General features: G+C 42.3%; 1 protein-coding gene across 2 annotated transcripts; it reads left to right on the forward strand.

Moving 5' to 3' along the window:
* The first annotated feature begins 798 nt into the window (after positions 1–798).
* Positions 799–12,058, forward strand: LOC143474469 (zinc-binding protein A33-like). 2 transcript variants are annotated; one of them, XM_076971935.1, is made up of 10 exons: positions 799–1,631; positions 2,076–2,131; positions 3,823–3,904; positions 5,811–6,764; positions 6,855–6,950; positions 7,057–7,290; positions 7,376–7,523; positions 7,753–7,779; positions 7,886–8,323; positions 11,679–12,058. In XM_076971935.1, exons 4-10 carry the CDS (start codon positions 6,177–6,179, stop codon positions 11,723–11,725), a joined length of 1,578 nt encoding a protein of 525 aa, XP_076828050.1. In that variant the 5' UTR covers positions 799–1,631; positions 2,076–2,131; positions 3,823–3,904; positions 5,811–6,176; the 3' UTR covers positions 11,726–12,058. The 2 variants fall into 2 exon arrangements, with proteins under 2 accessions (XP_076828050.1, XP_076828051.1); XM_076971936.1 differs by lacking the exons at positions 799–1,631; positions 2,076–2,131; positions 3,823–3,904; positions 11,679–12,058 and having other exon boundaries at positions 4,131–6,764; positions 7,886–10,591.
* Positions 12,059–18,007: the final 5,949 nt, after the last annotated feature.

Raw genomic sequence — 18,007 nt, forward strand, 5'->3', positions numbered from 1 at the left:
TCCTCATTTATAATCATGTTGGTCATTAATAATCTCATTGGTCATTTATAGTCATGTTGGTCATTCATAATATAGAGTTATGGTTAACCCTGTATCTGCTGTTCCAAATAATCGACAGCAAAAGGCACATGATATTCACAATATTTTACCAAATTATCGAACAATTTTTTAAAATTGATCAATCATTGATACGCGCATTACGCCCGCTGGCCCTCAAATGAAGGTCTTATGAGTGGAAATAAACAAACTTACGTTGCGTTTAATAGGTTAGTATTTATGTACAACTCTAGGTAATTGTGCACATTGCTTTAGGCAAGTGTCTTGTCAAAAAAGAGGTTTTATTGTCATTTCAACTACATACGGAGTACACAGTGAAATGAAACAACATTCCTCCAGGACCATGGTGCAACATAAAACACAGTGTGGACAGACAGTACAGTATACAGAGTGCAAAATATAAAAGACACTTCACTAGAGAGAGAAGTGCAAGAGGTTAGTGCAAATTGTGCCGTGTGCAATACGCAGTATATATACAAAGGGAGTCCCTGTCACAGTGAAGTAGTGTGTGTAGTGCAAGTGCCTTCACATTGTCAGGGATAAGTGTTTGGGTGTGTGTGTGTGTATGTATGGAGGAGAAGTCCATCAGTTTAGTGTCTGGCGTTGAGGAGTCTGATGGCTTGTGGGAGGAAGCTGTTGCAGAGTCTGGCCGTGTTGGACCGGATGCTGTGGTACCTTCTTCCCGATGGGAGGAGGGAGAAGAGTGTGTGGGAGGGGTGGGTGGAGTCATCCACAATGCTGGTTGCTTTGCGGATGCAGCGGGTGGTGTAAATGTTCGTGACGGAGGGGAGAGAGACACCAATGATCCTCTCAGCTGTCCTCACTATACGCTGGAGGGTCTTGCGGTCGGAGACATTGCAGTTCCCAAACCAGGCAGTGATGCAGCTGCTCAGGATGCTCTCTATGGTGCCTCTGTAGAAGATGGTGAGGATGGGTGGAGGGAGGCGGGCCTTTCTCAGCTTCCAGAGGAAGTAGTGATGCTGCTGGGCTTTCTTGGCTGTAGAACTGGTGTTCAGGGTCCAGGTGAGGTTCTCCGCTAAGTGGACACCAAGGAACTTGGTGCTCTTAACGATCTCCACAGAGGACCCATCGATGTTGAGCGGAGAGTGAGAGTGACGTGCTCTCCTGAAGTCAACAACCATTTCCTTGGTCTTGTCTACGTTCAGGTGAAGGTTGTTGTCTTTACACCAGTCTGTCAGCCGCTGCACCTCCTCTCTGTACGCTGACTCGTCACCATTGCTGATGAGACCCAGCACTGTTGTATCATCGGCGAACTTAATGATGTGGTTTGAACTGTGTTTTGCTACACAGTCATGAGTCAGCAGGGTGAACAGTAGAGGACTCAGAACACTGCCCTGGGGGACCCCGATGTTCAGTGTGATGGTCCTGGAGGTGCTGTTCCCGATCCGGACTGACTGGGGTCTCCTAGTCAGGAAGTCCAGGATCCAGTTACAGAGGGGTGTGTCTAAGCCCAGCAGGCTTAGTTTCCCGATGAGTTTACGTGGGACGATGGTGTTGAATGCTGAACTGAAGTCTATGAACAGCATTCTGGCGTAGGTGTCCTTCTTCTCCAGGTGGGTGAGGGAGAGATGAAGGTGGTGGTGATGGCATCGTCCGTGGAGCGGTTGGGCCGTTACGCGAGTTGCAGAGGGTCTAGTGCAATTCGTGTATTGTCCCAACCGCTCCACGGACGATGCCATCACCACCACCTCTCTATATCTCTAATATCTCTAATATTAAACAATATTAAAAATTGCATTTATAGTGGATGATAACTGCACGTATATTTACTTTACAATGACGAGATATACATTATTGACATATTCTCTAAAAATATAACTTTGTAATATTTTTGCGGATGTCTCACAACGGTAAACGGTGTACTTGAAGTCTATATTTATTTTAGTGCCGTCGGTCTGGATGCTGGACCAGTAGCTACATGTCAGGTTCATTCTACATTTACTGATTGTACAGAATTTAGCACTAGAGGTTGTTTCAATTGCTTCAAATATCACCAGAACGCAAGTCTACACGTTGCAGCTGTGGTGTGAACGACGACTCGGGACGCACAGAGGTGGGTGATCTAGCGAGACAGGGGCGCCACCTGGTGGTCATCACGGGAACGTGCGGCTCCTGCAGGTTAATATTGACGGACAGTACGCCAGCGATGTGGGTCACTGGTCTATAAAACCGTCCGTCCAGTTCCCGTCCTGGATGGTGTCAGGGCGCAGGAGATCACAGAAGGCAGAGCTATTATGGCCAATAATACACATGGGTCATTCCAGGATTTTGGTACATTTCAGGGGTGGTCACTTCTGAAAATTTGATCTTCAATTTGATCATTTTTAGTCATATATTTATTAGCTACAGGTTATAAACTATCAAAAAGTTTGATTCGTCAAGCTCAGATATGGAAGCAGTTTTTTCCTTATTAGATGTAAATTGGTAGCCTATGCAGTAACAGGGTTGCGACTAACAGGGTTGCAAATTTAGGCTAAGTTGTGGTCTACCTCAAAAACAGATGCTCACTGTAAAATTTAGCTATGTATACAAAATCAAGGACAAATATGGTTATATAAGTATATAAAGTAAATTTTGACTCTACTCAATATTAGTCTTAGTACAATATGAGGAACAGGGTTGCATTCACTGAGTGACACACAACTTGGACAAACATATTTGGAAAAAAAACCTTGAAATTTGTTAGAGCACTTACCATCTTTCTTGCCATGTGGGCAGGAAATGTCCTTGTGATGCAAATTCCTTTGTGCCAGTACACAAATATTTTTAACCCTTTCTCTGCCAGATAAAATTCCTTATGGTAACAGGGTTGCGCGCATGTTGTGGGACACAACTTAATAGTGTAAAAACTGTGACATGCAATACAATGTAAACCAAAGACGTTGTTTTCATAAGTAAAGGAGATGCATTTCAAAAATATACAAGAGTTAAGTAAGTTATTTAGAGCTTATTTTAATTGTTAATTTTGGCAAAGGAGTTGGTCACCCAATGTTTGGGACAAGAGAAAACGGCCATTTTTTGAGGTGGTCCAAAGGTATTCGGTCTTTTGAATAATATCTAAGGTGCTTATTTTTCCACCAAATTTTACAGTTTGTCTTATAACAAGTACATTGTTAAAAAAATAGTCATTTAGATATTTTGGATATGTACATTTGAAATTTAAGTGGTGGGACAGGAAATGTACCAAAATCCTGGAATGACCCACATAATACACGCTGTGGGTGTTAGCAAGGCGGGCGAGGACTCTGCACCTGCGGCAGCACTAGCGTTAGTTTTGACGGCGTTACTACACGCCAGTCGCGTCCGTATGGAGTGAGATTATGTGAGGGCGCAATGATTAAACGTTAAATCGAGCAGGTCAGACACTAGGAGCAAAATCAAGAAAAATATAAGAGGACATACGTCAGAGATCAAGGCTGTGTAGACGATTACCTGAACCATCGATTGCAAGACTTTTTGTTCTGCGATGTTCCGTGATTAACAACCTACACATCACATCTGTGACAAACGCACACAACACTGAAGGTGTTGCAGTGGTACATAATTGTTGAAAGTTACAGTGTGTGCCAATTCCTAGTCTAAGATAATGTGTCGTTAGCTTGATTGGTAAGTTAGCTGGACCTGGATACTTGTTCAAGATGTTCAACACTGCTTTTGTTATTTTGATATGTCATATGATATGTTTGATTTAGTACAGCACAACGGAATCACTGCAGTAAACGCTATTGTGCAATCTCCACACAGTAAATCAGGGTCATCTGAGACGGGACGGCATGCTACCACATCACAGCAGACCTAGCGGTGTTTTTGTTTTTTGTGGCAAAAGGTAAAACAACACTGACGGTGTACTAGCTGTTTTCCTCTTCTGGGGGGCAAACCTGCTTTGCCCCACGTGCCCGTTTGATACAAGCCTGGGATGACCTGACCATATAAATGTGAAACAATATTCATGTTTACACAACATCCATACAAACGTACCCATCAAGACCAATTACATCGATCTATTCTAGACTCTTCCTGGAGGCTGCTGACATGTGGCAGCATGCTGTCCCTGTCTCTGTCTCTGTCTCTGTTCCTGTTCCTGTCCCTTCTGAAATGATCAGAAACAAAGTCTCATCATTCAGTCTCAGCCCTCACAGTGGGGAAGTGGGTTTGTGGGTGACTGGTTTACTAACATTTTCGTAGCTTTAGTTTTGTTAGTGTTAATCAATTTTACGTAGACAAGGTGAGGGACACACGTTTCCTCAGAATGGTTTTTATGTTTGGTAATAATATTTAAGCTTATAGGCAGTCGATAATCTAACGAGAAGTTGGACATTTCTTTATAGAAGGAAGAACATGTGAATGCAGTTTTGCAGTTATTTGTTACGTGTCCAGCCTCCACATCATCTAGTCACTTGTGCACATTATAACAGCAATTTCTCATTCATTTTGAACAAATACCAATTGTCTGCTCTTTCCTATATTATCAATAACTTTTGTTGATAAAAATATACTTGTACTCTGTTGAATAGTCCTGCCACCCAAAACACATCAGCATTAGTTCACTGCATGTCACTACATTCACACGTGTTGAACCTGTTGTCATAACCTGTAAAGCAAAGTTTATGCAGCTATATTAGACTTTTTGGTAAACTTCAGTAGTGACAATTAGGTGAATAATGACTTACTGATAAAGATGAGTTATTCAATGATCAACCAGCTCTCTAAAATAGCTCAGAGCTGTATCTTACAGCATGAACCTTCAACTGCACATATAGACATGACACTGCTGATGCCAAAGGCATAGTGTGGGGACAGCAGAGGACGTAGATGTTGGATAAGACATTCCAAAAGATTATTTCCACGCTGCATTGAAAGGGAAGATGTCTGTGTTAATGTGGATAACAGTCTGTGGTTTGACAGACAAGAACTTTGGGAGGTGTATATTGTAGTCTCGACAGTCTTGAATTTCTTTTCTGTATTTTAATGACTTGGTCTATCAATACAGTAAAGTTTACTGTACAAACCGTAAATGGCATGAATATGAATCCAGTCCAATCTCTTGTAATCAATCTCCCACATACAGTGATCTGTAACTTTGTATTAATGAAATTGATATCTGCAGCCTTGTGCATTTTCAGTCCTTGTCCTCAAAACTTTAGCCATCAGAAATGTTTACAGAGTACGCTGATATATGACAGCATGGCTGAATATATTTGACTGTCATGTTCATAATCAATTACACAAGCTTGTCATTCTGATGACGCTGACATGGTCATTCACATAAACACTTTTGAGACATGAATGAGGGATTTTGGGAGAGTGACTGCTTTTGCTGCTAATCCACTGTGTGGCGCTGTTTGTACTAATAGTTTTGAGAATACTATTATGCAAATCTTAATGATAATTTGAGGAATGCAGTAAAGCCACTGAAATGAACTGGAAATAAGGTCTGAATTTATGTTCTTGGTTGAGGAAAGGATGTGTATACTGGCTTATATATGCTACTTTCTAGGATGTATTCTGTGAGAAGATGCAAATTTGTAAGTCACTTTAGATAAGAGCGTGTGCTAAATTCCCTAAATGTAAGTGTAAATCTAAATGTAGAGTCGTTGTAGTTATGCTGAACAAATGTCTGCCACCTGGTGGCCAGAACTTATAACTTCATTATTAAAACAATTAAATGGTGGGAAGTGCCTCAGGATTTCGCTGTGGAGAAAAGAAAGTAAAACACAAACCTGTGTCAACAGGTTGCACCTTCTCTCTAATTTTTTGGAGAATTTACATTTACCACTGCAGGTAAACTACGTTTTCTTAAACTGCAGCGTTACTGGGTAAAGAGAAAACTTGAAATGATTCAGTTTCTTGAATTTGTAAGTTTATTTCTTTACTTCCTGTATTTAAACACATTTATACTATTAATTGCTGTTTACTTTGTGATATTTAACATTTATATAACTTTAAATGCATTAGTTCTGTTAATTGTAAGGCATATGCTACATTTTTAAGTTGAAACTCTTAATTTTTAGGTAGTTAGAGCAGACAAGATTAGCCAAGAGAATATGGGTTAGGGTGTGTGGGTGTGGGGGTGTGTGTGTGTGTCTCCTCTGTCAGGCATGGCTTCCTCCAGCAGTGTCCTATCTGAAGATGATCTCCAGTGCTCCATCTGTCAGCATGTGTTCACTGATCCAGTCTCTACTCCATGTGAACACAACTTCTGCATGGTCTGTCTCAGAACGTGCTGGGACAACAGTTCACTCTGCCAGTGTCCAGTTTGTAAGGAGGAATTCCCTCAAAGGCCTGAGCTGCGTGTGAACACTTTCATCTCTGCACTGGCTGCTCAGTTCAAGAAAGCATTTCAGGTGGAGTCCAGCAGCACTGCAGATCAACGTCTCTCCAAGAGTCAGAAGGTTCTGTGTGACTCCTGCACTGAGAACAGGCTGGAGGCTCTAAGATCTTGTCTGGACTGTGGGCTCTCCTACTGCAGAAGACACCTGGAGCTCCATAAAACTACAGCAAAACTCAAGAAACACAAACTGATGGACCCTGTGGAGAACCTGGAGAACTACATCTGCCAGAAACATGAGAAACCCCTGGAGATGTTCTGTAGAGACGACCAGACGTGTGTGTGTCAGTTCTGCACTGAGGGAGACCACAGAACTCACACCACTGTTCCCATAGAAACTGAGAGTGAACAGAGGAAGGTGACAGAGATGTAGAATTATTTGACTGTGAAATTAATGAATTATGATTTGAATGAATTTTTTTTATTGTGCTTTGTCCATTTGCCATAGACTAAACTGAGAATGACAAAGACGGAAGTTCAGCAGATGATCCAGAACAGACTGAAGAAGATTGAGGAAATAAGAAAGTCTGTGGAAGTCAGTGAAGTGAGTGTGAACTTCATCACAGCAGTGGCCTACTGTTCATCTAGAGTATTAGTAATCCAGGCACCCTCAACATAAAATAAAATACATTACATGTATCTCCTGTTAGAAAAACACAGAGAAGGAGAAAGCAGACAGCATGGAGGTCTTCAGTTCTCTGCTGCGCTGCATTGAGAGAAGTCAGACTGAGCTGCTTCAGGTGCTGGAGGAGAAGCAGAAAGCAGCAGAGAGGCAGGCAGAAGAGTTCATTAAAGACCTGGAGCAGGAGATCACTGAACTAAAGAGGAGAGACACTGAGCTGGATCATCTCTCCCACACTGAGGACCACATCCACCTCCTACAGGTCAGAGTCCCTCTGGTTCTCAATAACAGTGCAGCACATCACATCAGCTCTCCCCATGCTGAGGGAGTTCTCCTCTCTCCTGTAGATGTACCCGTCCCTGTGTAACCCTCCACACACCAGGGAATGGACCAACATCACCATTAACATTCATCTGATTCCAGAGCCTTTGAGGAAAGTTCTGTGTCAGCTCCAGGAAACAGTTAGGAAGGAGATGGAGAAGAATGATGAGATTGGTAAGTATTTACTGATCAGTGAGACCTTGTGACTTTGAGTAGAGGGATTGTGTAGGAATGAGGTTATTGGTACATGGTGCGTCTACATATCTAGTTCTAGTCATTCTCTGGATTATTCCTCTCAGTAAAGTTAAAGAGCTAAATTATGGTTTACGTTAATTAAAATTTAAATAAAGCACATTTAAATCCAAACAGTGACTGATAGTGTATTTTATTCTTGTCCTAACAGAACTGAAGAGAATTCAACAGTGTGCAGGTGTGTGGACTCTTACTGATCACATGACTAAATATATACAGCGTGTCTTCACTATTACACACTGTGTACTGTTCAAATGGGCTTAAACTGTGTCTCTTTCTCCCAGTGGATGTGACTCTGGACCCTAATACAGGTCATCCTGATTTCATTGTGTCTGCTGATGGGAAACGAGTGAGATATGGTGGCATACGACAGAATCTCCCTGACAACCCAAAGAGATTTGACTATATCTGTGTGTTGGGACAGGAGGGTTTCTCCTCAGGGAGATTTTACTATGAGGTGCAGGTGAAAGGGAACATAGCCTGGGATTTAGGAGTGGTCAGAGAGTCCATTGACAGGAAGGGGAAGATTATTCTGAGCCCTGAGAATGGATACTGGACTGTGTGGCTGAGGAATGAAACGAAATATAAAGCTCTGGGCTCTCCCCGTGAGATCCTCTCCTTGAAACAGGCTCCCCAGAAGGTGGGAGTGTTTGTGGATTATGAAGAGGGTCTGGTCTCCTTCTATGATGTTGAGGCCCGGTCTCATATCTACTCTTTCACTGGTCAGTCTTTCACTGAGAAGCTCTACCCTTTATTGTCTTAGTTTTGTCATATTTGGAAATGATTTTTGGAGTTCTGAAATATCTGGTATTCACTTTCCAGCTGAATTCCTTCCACATTGGACTGCTAGTTAGTTTGTGACTACTTTCACAGGCTAGCTCCCACTCACTGTCCTCAATCACAACATTCATTTCTAATTCCCACCTTTCTTTTACCCCAGGAGGGCCATCCAGCATATCGGACTGTAAAATTTTATATAGACGACACCATTTTCTCACATTTACCTTCTTTTGTGGCCTTTATAAAGAGTATTTCTAAATCTGTAGGTCGTGACTGGAGACGTGGCCATTCTTTATGGGACATCAAATAGCTTCTCATCTGTAAAAATCTATAGAAGTCAGTTGAAGTCAGCCCATACTCCTCCTGTAACTGACCAAACGACATTAATGTTTCCCTTTCAAACAAGTCATTTATAAAGATTAGGTTCTTATTTCCCCAGTCCTGAAACCTTGGATCCTGTTGTCCTGGCGAAAAATCTATTACAGCCACAATTTTCATGGCCCTAGATATGGATTGTGGAGCTTTAATACTTTTCCTTATGATGCTGAAAGTCTTTTGGGTTTCATTTCAATATCACTGCAAACAAAATGACCATTCAAAAACCGCCTGCCAAGAAACAAAAAAACAAAGAAAGCATACAAAACCATTGGATTCATCAAAGAACTTCCAAAGAACTTCCAACTAGGCCGTGTGTCGCCCCTGTGGAGAGGGGGAGGGGGCGGAACACTCCCGATGTCTAATGGGAAGGGAATATAATGTCCCTGGGTGATGTACTCTACGTGTGTACGGCAGCGGTCCACACAGTCTCCTACTCTTTGCTGCATTAAATGCCCGGTTTAAATTAAGGCACTCCCCTGCATGCACCCAGACCGATATCTCTCTTTTTATTAACATAATAAACGTATAATGCCTGCAAATTATTTACTTTACTTCTCTAAGCACTCCACCATTAATTGAAATGATGGTTAAACAGGGGGTGCCACTAGGACCACCCCATGTCTTCCCTCTACCTCACGTTGATCCACAGAGTTTATAATGGCCCTGATCTCCACGTCTTTCAGCATCTGGTCAGGTTTCTTGCGTCAGGTTTCAATTCCATTGTCCAGAAACAGTTTAAGTTGAGCTGGGTATGGAGATTGTGCCTTGATGTTCCGTTCCTTCAGTTTTTTAATCACTTCGCGTACTTGCTTTCATTTTCTTTGCCCCTCGGGGGAATAGTCCTGATCAACATAGACTTTGCTCCCTTGGAATTCTACATCACGTTGTTTCCATGCCTGCTGCAGCACCACTTGCTTAACACTGAAGTCCAAAAAACGGACTATTATTGATCTCGGTGGAGCTGCTAGCTTCGGCTTTGGTGCTGTTGCTCTGTGGGCTCTTTCGATGCGCATGTCTAAGCCGTCTGGTAACTTTAGCGCAGTTTTCAGAAAGTTAGTGATAAACGGAATCATTTCTCTTCCTTCGGATTCCTCTTTCATCCCATACAGTCTGATATTGTTCCTACGCATTCTGTTCTCCAGGTCATCATGTTTTGCAGTTAGCATGGCATCTTTTTTGAGTAGATACGCTAATGCTCTTTCTTGTCGTATGCCCCGATCTTCGGCGTTGCTCACTCTTTCTTCTGCTGAGTTCAATCTCTCCTCCAATCCGTCTATTCTTTCCTTAATTTCTTCTATTGTAGCTTCCATCCGAGTTTGAGATTCCACAATGTCTCGTTGAGCAATTCCCGACTCTTCTCGAAACTTACGAAGCTCTGTCGGCATCAGCATTTCACTCACATTGTCGGTTTGAGCTAGAATAGCATCGAGCGTTAACTGTATTTGACTTGTCTTCATATTGTCGTTCTTCCCCATTTTCGGTTCCCTCCTGGACGACTTTTGTGAATATGCCATTTTGGTAGTAACTTTTGAGTAAGTAGGTGGATTTATTTTTCAATAACAGGCAGTTAAAGATATATTGTGGTCAGAGAGCACTCAACGTGCGTCTTCACTCGGGCATACCGTAACCGGAAGTCCGGCTATCATAGCATTTTAGATGTTTAGGTTAAAAGTGTGTTGAAAGCAGTGGGGAACTGTCAGGGCCCTCTATGCCCTCTCAGAGGGCCTAAAATATTCTTAAAACAAATATATATAATGTAATTTATCCAGTTTTATTTTATCTACTTACAGTTTGACAATCGACATCTAAACAATTACAAAAATATAAGCAAATAAATTATTCAACCGTGTCTCAGGTATTGTGCATAATTGGGTTATAGGAATTGCTTACTGTCTTTTTCCTCAGGTGATGTGTATATTCATGTATAATAATGACTTGGCAGAATTGTGATCAGGTGATGTGTATATTCAGGTATAATAATGACTTGGCATAATTGTTAGGTATCATATGACTTTCGTCTAGTGGTTTTTCCAGCTTAGAGTACCTTGTGTTCAGGACTATCTATACTACCTTGGAGATTCCAAGCAACTATGTAGCAATTTTGTAAGTCGCTCTGGATAAGAGCGTCTGCTAAATGCCATAAATGTAAATGTGTCTATTCAATCTGTGTTGGAAGGTGAGGGGTTAAGTGGAAGCCTGTGAGCCTGTGTCTCCCCCTATCAGGACTGTGATGCCCGCTGTTCGTTTACAGAGGGCCTGGCAGTTATAATTCAGCGCAATATCAGTTTAAATGACAGCAAAATTGACCAATCATATCTTCCTTCTTAGTGGGCGGGTTTAACTGTATGATATTTTCCGCCCGCTTTGGCGATGCTAGCTGGTGTTAGCATACCACCGCTAGCTAGTTTCGATTCATTCCTTTGATGCCCTCGTGTGCGTTGTTTACATATTCCACTCCCGAGAACTACGGATCTGTGGAACCTTATTTTGCTTAAGAAGTTATCTAGCACATATGCTATTCAATTTTTTATTTATTTTTTATTTTTTTAAGAACCACCACACACAGTTATGTAAGACGAGGGTTTCAGCTGTGACATCCCTAGTGTCAAAGCTTGAACAAGAGACAGTGTCAGAAGCGTCTCACCTGGTCTAAAGACAAAAAGGTCTGGACTGCTGCTGAGTGTCCAGTTATGTTCTCTGATGAAAGGAAGAGAAGAATGACACAGAATCCACACTGCTTAAGGTCCAGTGTAAAGTCTCCACAGTCAGTGATGGTTTGAGGTGTCATGTCATCTGCTGGTGTTGGTCCACTGTGTTTTCTGAGGTCTAAACGCAGCCGTCTACCATGACGTTGTAGAGCACTTCATGTTTCCTGCTGATTACCAACTTTATGGAGATGCAGATTTCATTTTCCAACAGGACGTGGTACCTGCACACAGTGTCAAAGCTGCCAGTTCCTGGTTTAAGGACCATGGTGTCACTGTTCTTATTTGGCCAGCAAACTCGCCTGACCTTCTGAAGAGAAGGATGCAATACGCCAGACACAACAATACAGAAGAGCTGAAGGCCACCATCAGACCTACCTGGCCACCATCAGACCTACCTGGCCACCGTCAGACCTACCTGGCCACCGTCAGACCTACCTGGCCACCATCAGATCTACCTGGCCACCATCAGACCTACCTGGCCACCGTCAGACCTACCTGGCCACCATCAGACCTACCTGGGCTCTCAGAACTCCTGAGCAGTTACACAAACTGATGGACTCCACACCGCACTGCTGCAGTATATATATATATACAGTGGAGGAAATAAGTATTTGATCCCCCACTGACTTTAAAAGTTTTAATACAAAAAAATAAATGAAACGTCTCATAATTTTATGGCAGCTTTATTTGAACAGTGCCACATAGAATATCAAAAGAAAAATGGAGAAAATTACATGAAATGAGAAATAAAAAATTATTTGCATTTCATTGTGGGAAATAAGTATTTGATCCCCTAGTAAAACCATGACTAATGTTGGCTCCCACAGACCACTGACACGCTCTAATCACAGTGAAGTCGTTACCTGGATGAGAGACACCTGTCCAGAATTGTCACCTGTATAAAAGGCCACCTGCCAACAGTCTCAGTGACGCTCCCAACATCTCCACCATGGGCAAGACTAAAGAGCTGTCTAAAGATGTCAGGGACAAAATTGTTGACCTACACAAGGCTGGAATGGGCTACAAAGCCATAAGTAAGAAGCTGGATGAGAAGGTGACAACTGTTGGTGCAATTATTCAGAAGTGGAAGAAGTACAACATTATTGTCAATCTACTCAGGCCTGGAGCTCCATGCAAGATCTCACCTCGTGGAGTCTCATTGATCGTGAGAGGTTAAAAATCAGCCAAGAACTACACGGGAGGAGCTGAGTAATGATCTCAAGGCAGCTGGGACCACAGTCTCCAAAAAAATCATTGGTAATACACTGAGATGTAATGGTTTAAAATCCTGCAGTGCACGCAAGGTTCCTCTGCTCAAGAAGGCTCACATCCAGGCCCGCCTCAAGTTTGCCAATGAACATATTAATGACTCAGAGAGAGACTGGGAGAAGGTGCTGTGGTCAGATGAGACCAAAATTGAGTTCTTTGGCTTCAACTCAACTCGACGTGTTTGAAGGAAGAAAAATACAGACTATGACCCTAAGAACACCATCCCCACCGTCAAGCATGGTGGTGGAAGTATTATGTTTTGGGGGTGTTTTTCTTCTAAGGGCACAGGCCAACTTCACCGCATTGATGGGAAGATGAACGGGGCCATGTATCGCAAAATCCTGGGTGACAACCTCCTTGCCTCTGCCAGGGCACTGAAAATGGGTCGTGGATGGGTCTTGGATGGGCACGACAACGACCCAAACCATACAGCCAAGGAAACAAAGGAGTGGCTCCATAAGAACCATATCAAGGTCATGGAGTGGCCCGCCAGTCTCCTGACCTCAATCCCATAGAAAATCTATGGAGAGAGCTGAAGCTTCGCGTTTCCAAATGCATGCCTAAAAACCTTAAAGATTTGGAGATGATTTGCATAGAGGAGTGGGCCAAAATTACTCCTGAAGTGTGTGCAAACCTTATAAAAAACTATAAGAAACGTCTGACTGCTGTGCTTGCCAACAAGGGTTTTGCCACCAAGTATTAAATGATGTTTTACTAGGGGATCAAGTACTTATTTCCCTCAATAAAATGCAAATTATTTTTTATTTCTCGTTTCATGTAATTTTCTCAGTTTTTCTTTTGATATTCTATGTGGCACTGTTAAAATAAAGCTGGCATAAAATTGAGACGTTTCATTTATTGTTTTATATTAAAACTTTTAAAATCAGTGAGGGATCAAATACTTATTTTCCTCCACTGTGTATATATATATATATATATATATATATATATATATTAGTGGTGGGACTTTAACGCGTTAATTTCGATTAATTAATTACAGGAAAATTAACGCACTAAAAATATTAACGCATTTTAACGCATGAGACACTTTTGCACCGTGGAATGTTTCTCCGTGCACGAGTTCTAGACGTACAGATTATATGGACGCACAATAAGATGAGCATGATGGAGATGACTGAAGAGGCTACGGAAATTTAAATATAAGAAACTTCCAGATGGAAGTACAAACAAAAATAGTGTTATTTGCACTTTATGTAGGAAGGAGTTCGCTTATCACAGGAGCACTTCCACCCTTCGTTACCGCCTCAACGCAAAACATTTTGGGGCTAATGCGCAGGTCAGTAATGATAACTTAGCTGATAAATGTATTCCTAGTACGATATGGTGAGCAAACGTCCGTATTTCCCGGGACATGTCCGCATTTCACATCCTGTCCGGGGCGTCGCGGGTTTTTTTTTAAGTGAGGAAATGTCCTGGGGTGAGTTTCCCAAAACGTTCTTAGCGCTAAGTACTTCGTAACCTCGTTCTTACGTACGAGGTTAAGAAGTACTTAGCGCTAAGAACGTTTTGGGAAACTCACCCCTGGTTTTTAAATTACCTTCATTGGACCATTAAGACTGGATAAAACTTTCGCGAGTGACCTTAGCGCGCGACTCCGCACGCGTTTATACATGACGCGTCATATTATTTGCAGTGTTGTTCGCTCTCTGTGGTCGAAGATAAAGGCTTACAAGAAGCGCTGCACATTGCGTCAACTGATGCAAGTTACGAACTGCCGTCCAGAAGGACAATGTCGAAGAAAATCCAGCCGCTGTAGGAAAGGGAAGTAAAACAGGTTATTGTGAAGAGCACCACAAATGTGGCTCTGACTGGGGATCACTGGACCTCTGTTAGAAACAAGAATTATCTTGGTGTGACAGCTCATATTATAGATGATAAATCTGATGAAGATCCAGTCATTTGCTTTGAGCATGCAGAAGACCACTTCTAGGCACTATGGAGATCCCTGTGGCAGATGCCTGGGAAATTAAAGAAAAATATACCATTTAAAATGGTATTAAAAAACATCTGATTTACTTCAATTCTTCCAATATCCTGAGCAAAACTTCCGAAATTAAACAACATTTTTGGTCAGAATTTCCAGTGTTCTGAACTGTTTTCTGTACTCATCTATTGGTCTATGTAGTAGACTGGTGGAAAAATAAACAAGATGTTGAAGTTTATGACTATGTTCATTGATTCATTCATCATTCAAACTTGAATTAATATTTCTCATGTTAAATACTGAAATGCGATTTATTTCGATTAATTAATTACAAAGCTTCCGATTAATTCGATTAATTTTTTTGATCGCGTCCCACCCCTAATATATATATATATATATATATATATATATATATATATATATATATATATATATATATATATATATATAAATATTCTGATATATATATATATATATCAGAATATTTCACACCGTTGTTCCTAGGTAAAAGAGAGAAAGGACTGTGATGGAAATTTGATGATTTCCATTTAGGCCAGGCTTTCTTAGTATATATTAAACACATTAGATATAGGTGTTAGAGATCTTTTTACATATACGTGTGTTAATCATGGCACTGAAGCCATCCTCGTGGATTCAGTAGGCCTCAGATGTGTTTGTGTGCTCTCTGGACTGGACGGCCTTGGCTTAGGCCTAATCTGATGTTCCTCTGGTGTTCCTAAACTGACCTCGGTGGAGGCGCCTAATCATCTCTCAGAAGGGACCACGGCGACACTCAGTCCACCATGCCATCACGAGGATGCTGAGCGTGGAGGGGGCATGCGAGGGGAGAGGCTAATATGTAGTTGTCAAATCAGTGTTAATTATTTCATGTATTGTCCAATCACATTTGGTTAATAACCTCATGTCCACCTCGTGGACACCGTGTGTATTGATGAGTAAAAGTATAAAAGATGAGAGTTAGGAGTGGGGAATTAGCTCTCTGCGACAGACGCCTCGTGTGTATGTAGCTGAGATCTCTGGATTAATCTATGTTATGTTAAAATAAATCATTGTACTTTATTATCTTACCCAACTGCTTCTGACTTTTACTGTGCTCACCATTATGGGTTTCAGAATTTCAACCACAGGACCTCCCCTAGGACCTTCTGTTTATCTGTTGCATACGCTTGCCTTTTAGTGATGGGCAAAGCAGTTATTTTAGATGAACTGAATCATTAGAATCAGTTCACTAAAAAGATTCGTTCAAAAGATTTGTTCACCGAATCGTTCAGTGCTTGGCAGGACTCCGACCCACGGTCACCCACCCGTGCGCGAGGGTCTCGTGTGCTGTCGCTTCACATGCGCCGTGCTTCAGCGCAATGAACAAAGTCATGTTTGCCGGGTTCATACACCTTTACAAGGTGGAATTAAAGCACTTGAACGTCACTTTCAAGGTCTATTTCTATATTTCCCAGCACGTTAAACATAATTAAGTTAAATATTTATACATATACTCAGTGGCGGAGCTAGACTTTTTTTCAAGGGGTGGCCAAAGGGTGACCAAGGCTTTATCAGAGGGGTCTATATACAAATGATGAACGAAAGGAAACACATTTTCTCTTAAAATTACCATTTCCATTTCCAGTAGGGTGGCACTAGGGGTGGCAAGGGCTCTGTTGGGGGTGGAAATTGCCACCCCTGCCCCCCCCCGGCTCCGCCACTGCATATACTCAAAATGATTCGAAATCTTCTTTTTCTTCTTCTTTTGGAAATTCCCATTTAGGGGTCGTCACAGCGGCTCAAACGCCTCCATCTGACCCTGTCCTGAGTGTCCTCCACTGACACACCAGCCACTCTCATATCCTCTACCACTGCATCCATAAACCTCCTCATAGGTCTACCTCTCCTCCTCTTGCCTGGAAGTTCCATCCTCAAGACCCTCCTACCAATATACCTCTCCTCCCTCCTCTGTACATGTCCAAACCATCTCAATCTCGCCTCTCTAACTTTATCTCCAAAACATGCTACATGTGCTGATCCTCTAATAAACTCATTTCTGATCCTATCCTTCCTTGTCACTCCAAATGAGAATCTCAACATCTTCATCTCAGACACCTCTTCTCCCTCACCTGTCTCTTTGTCAGTGCCACTGTCTCCAGTCCATACAACATAGCAGGTCTCACCACTGTCCTATAGATCTTTCCTTTCATTCTAGCCAACACCCTTCTATCACAGATCACCCCAGACACTTTATGCTATCCACACCACCCTGCCTGCACTCTCTTCTTTACCTCTGTTTCACTTCCTCCATTACTCTGTACCCTCGACCCTAAGTAGGTAAACTCGTCAACCTTCACCAAATCAACTCCTTGTAACTGGACCTGCCCACCGTCTGCCCTCTCATTCACACACATGTACTCTGTTTTACTCCTGCTCACTTTCATTCCCCTGCTCTCCAAAGCATATCTCCATCTTTCCAAGCTCACCGCCACCTGCTCCCTACTCTCACTACAGATCACAATGTCATCAGCAAACGTCATAGTCCAAGGGGACTCCTGCCTAACCTCGTCCGTCAGTCTGTCCATGACGATTGCGAACAGGAAGGGACTCACGGCTGATCCCTGATGTAGTCCTACCCCAACTTTAAACCCATATGTCATTCCTACCGCACATCTCACTGCTGTCACACTGTTCTCATACATATCCTGCACCACCCTCACATACTTTTCTGCTACTCCTGACTTCCTCATACAATATCACAGATCCTGTCTCGGTACTCTATCATAAGCTTTCTCTAAGTCAACAAACACACAATGTAACTCCTTCTGTCCTTCCCTATACTTCTCCATTAACACTCTCAAAGCAAACATAGCATCTGTGGTTCACTTAGCTGGCATGAAACCATACTGCTGCTCACAGATCTCTACCTCTCCTCTAAGCCTAGCTTCCACTACTCTTTCCCAGATTTTCAGGCTGTGACTGATCAACTTTATTCCCCTGTAATTACTACAGCTCTGAATGTCACCCTTATTCTTGAAAATCGGCACCATTATGCTTCATCTCCACTCCTCAGGCATCTTCTGACCTTCCAAGATTTTGTTAATTACCCAGTCAAAAACTCCACTGCTGTCTCTCCCAAATATTTCCATGCCTCCACTGGAATATCATCTGGTCCAACTGCTTTACCACACTTCATTCTCCGAATTGCAGCCCTTACTTCCTCCTTGCTCACCTGAGGCACTTCCTCATTCACAACCTCTACCTCTTTTAACCTTCTTTCCCTTTCATTCTCTTGATTCATCAGTTCCTCAAAATACTCCTCCCAC

Source organism: Brachyhypopomus gauderio, chromosome 14 (genome assembly GCF_052324685.1).
Source record: "Brachyhypopomus gauderio isolate BG-103 chromosome 14, BGAUD_0.2, whole genome shotgun sequence".
NCBI lineage: Eukaryota > Metazoa > Chordata > Actinopteri > Gymnotiformes > Hypopomidae > Brachyhypopomus > Brachyhypopomus gauderio.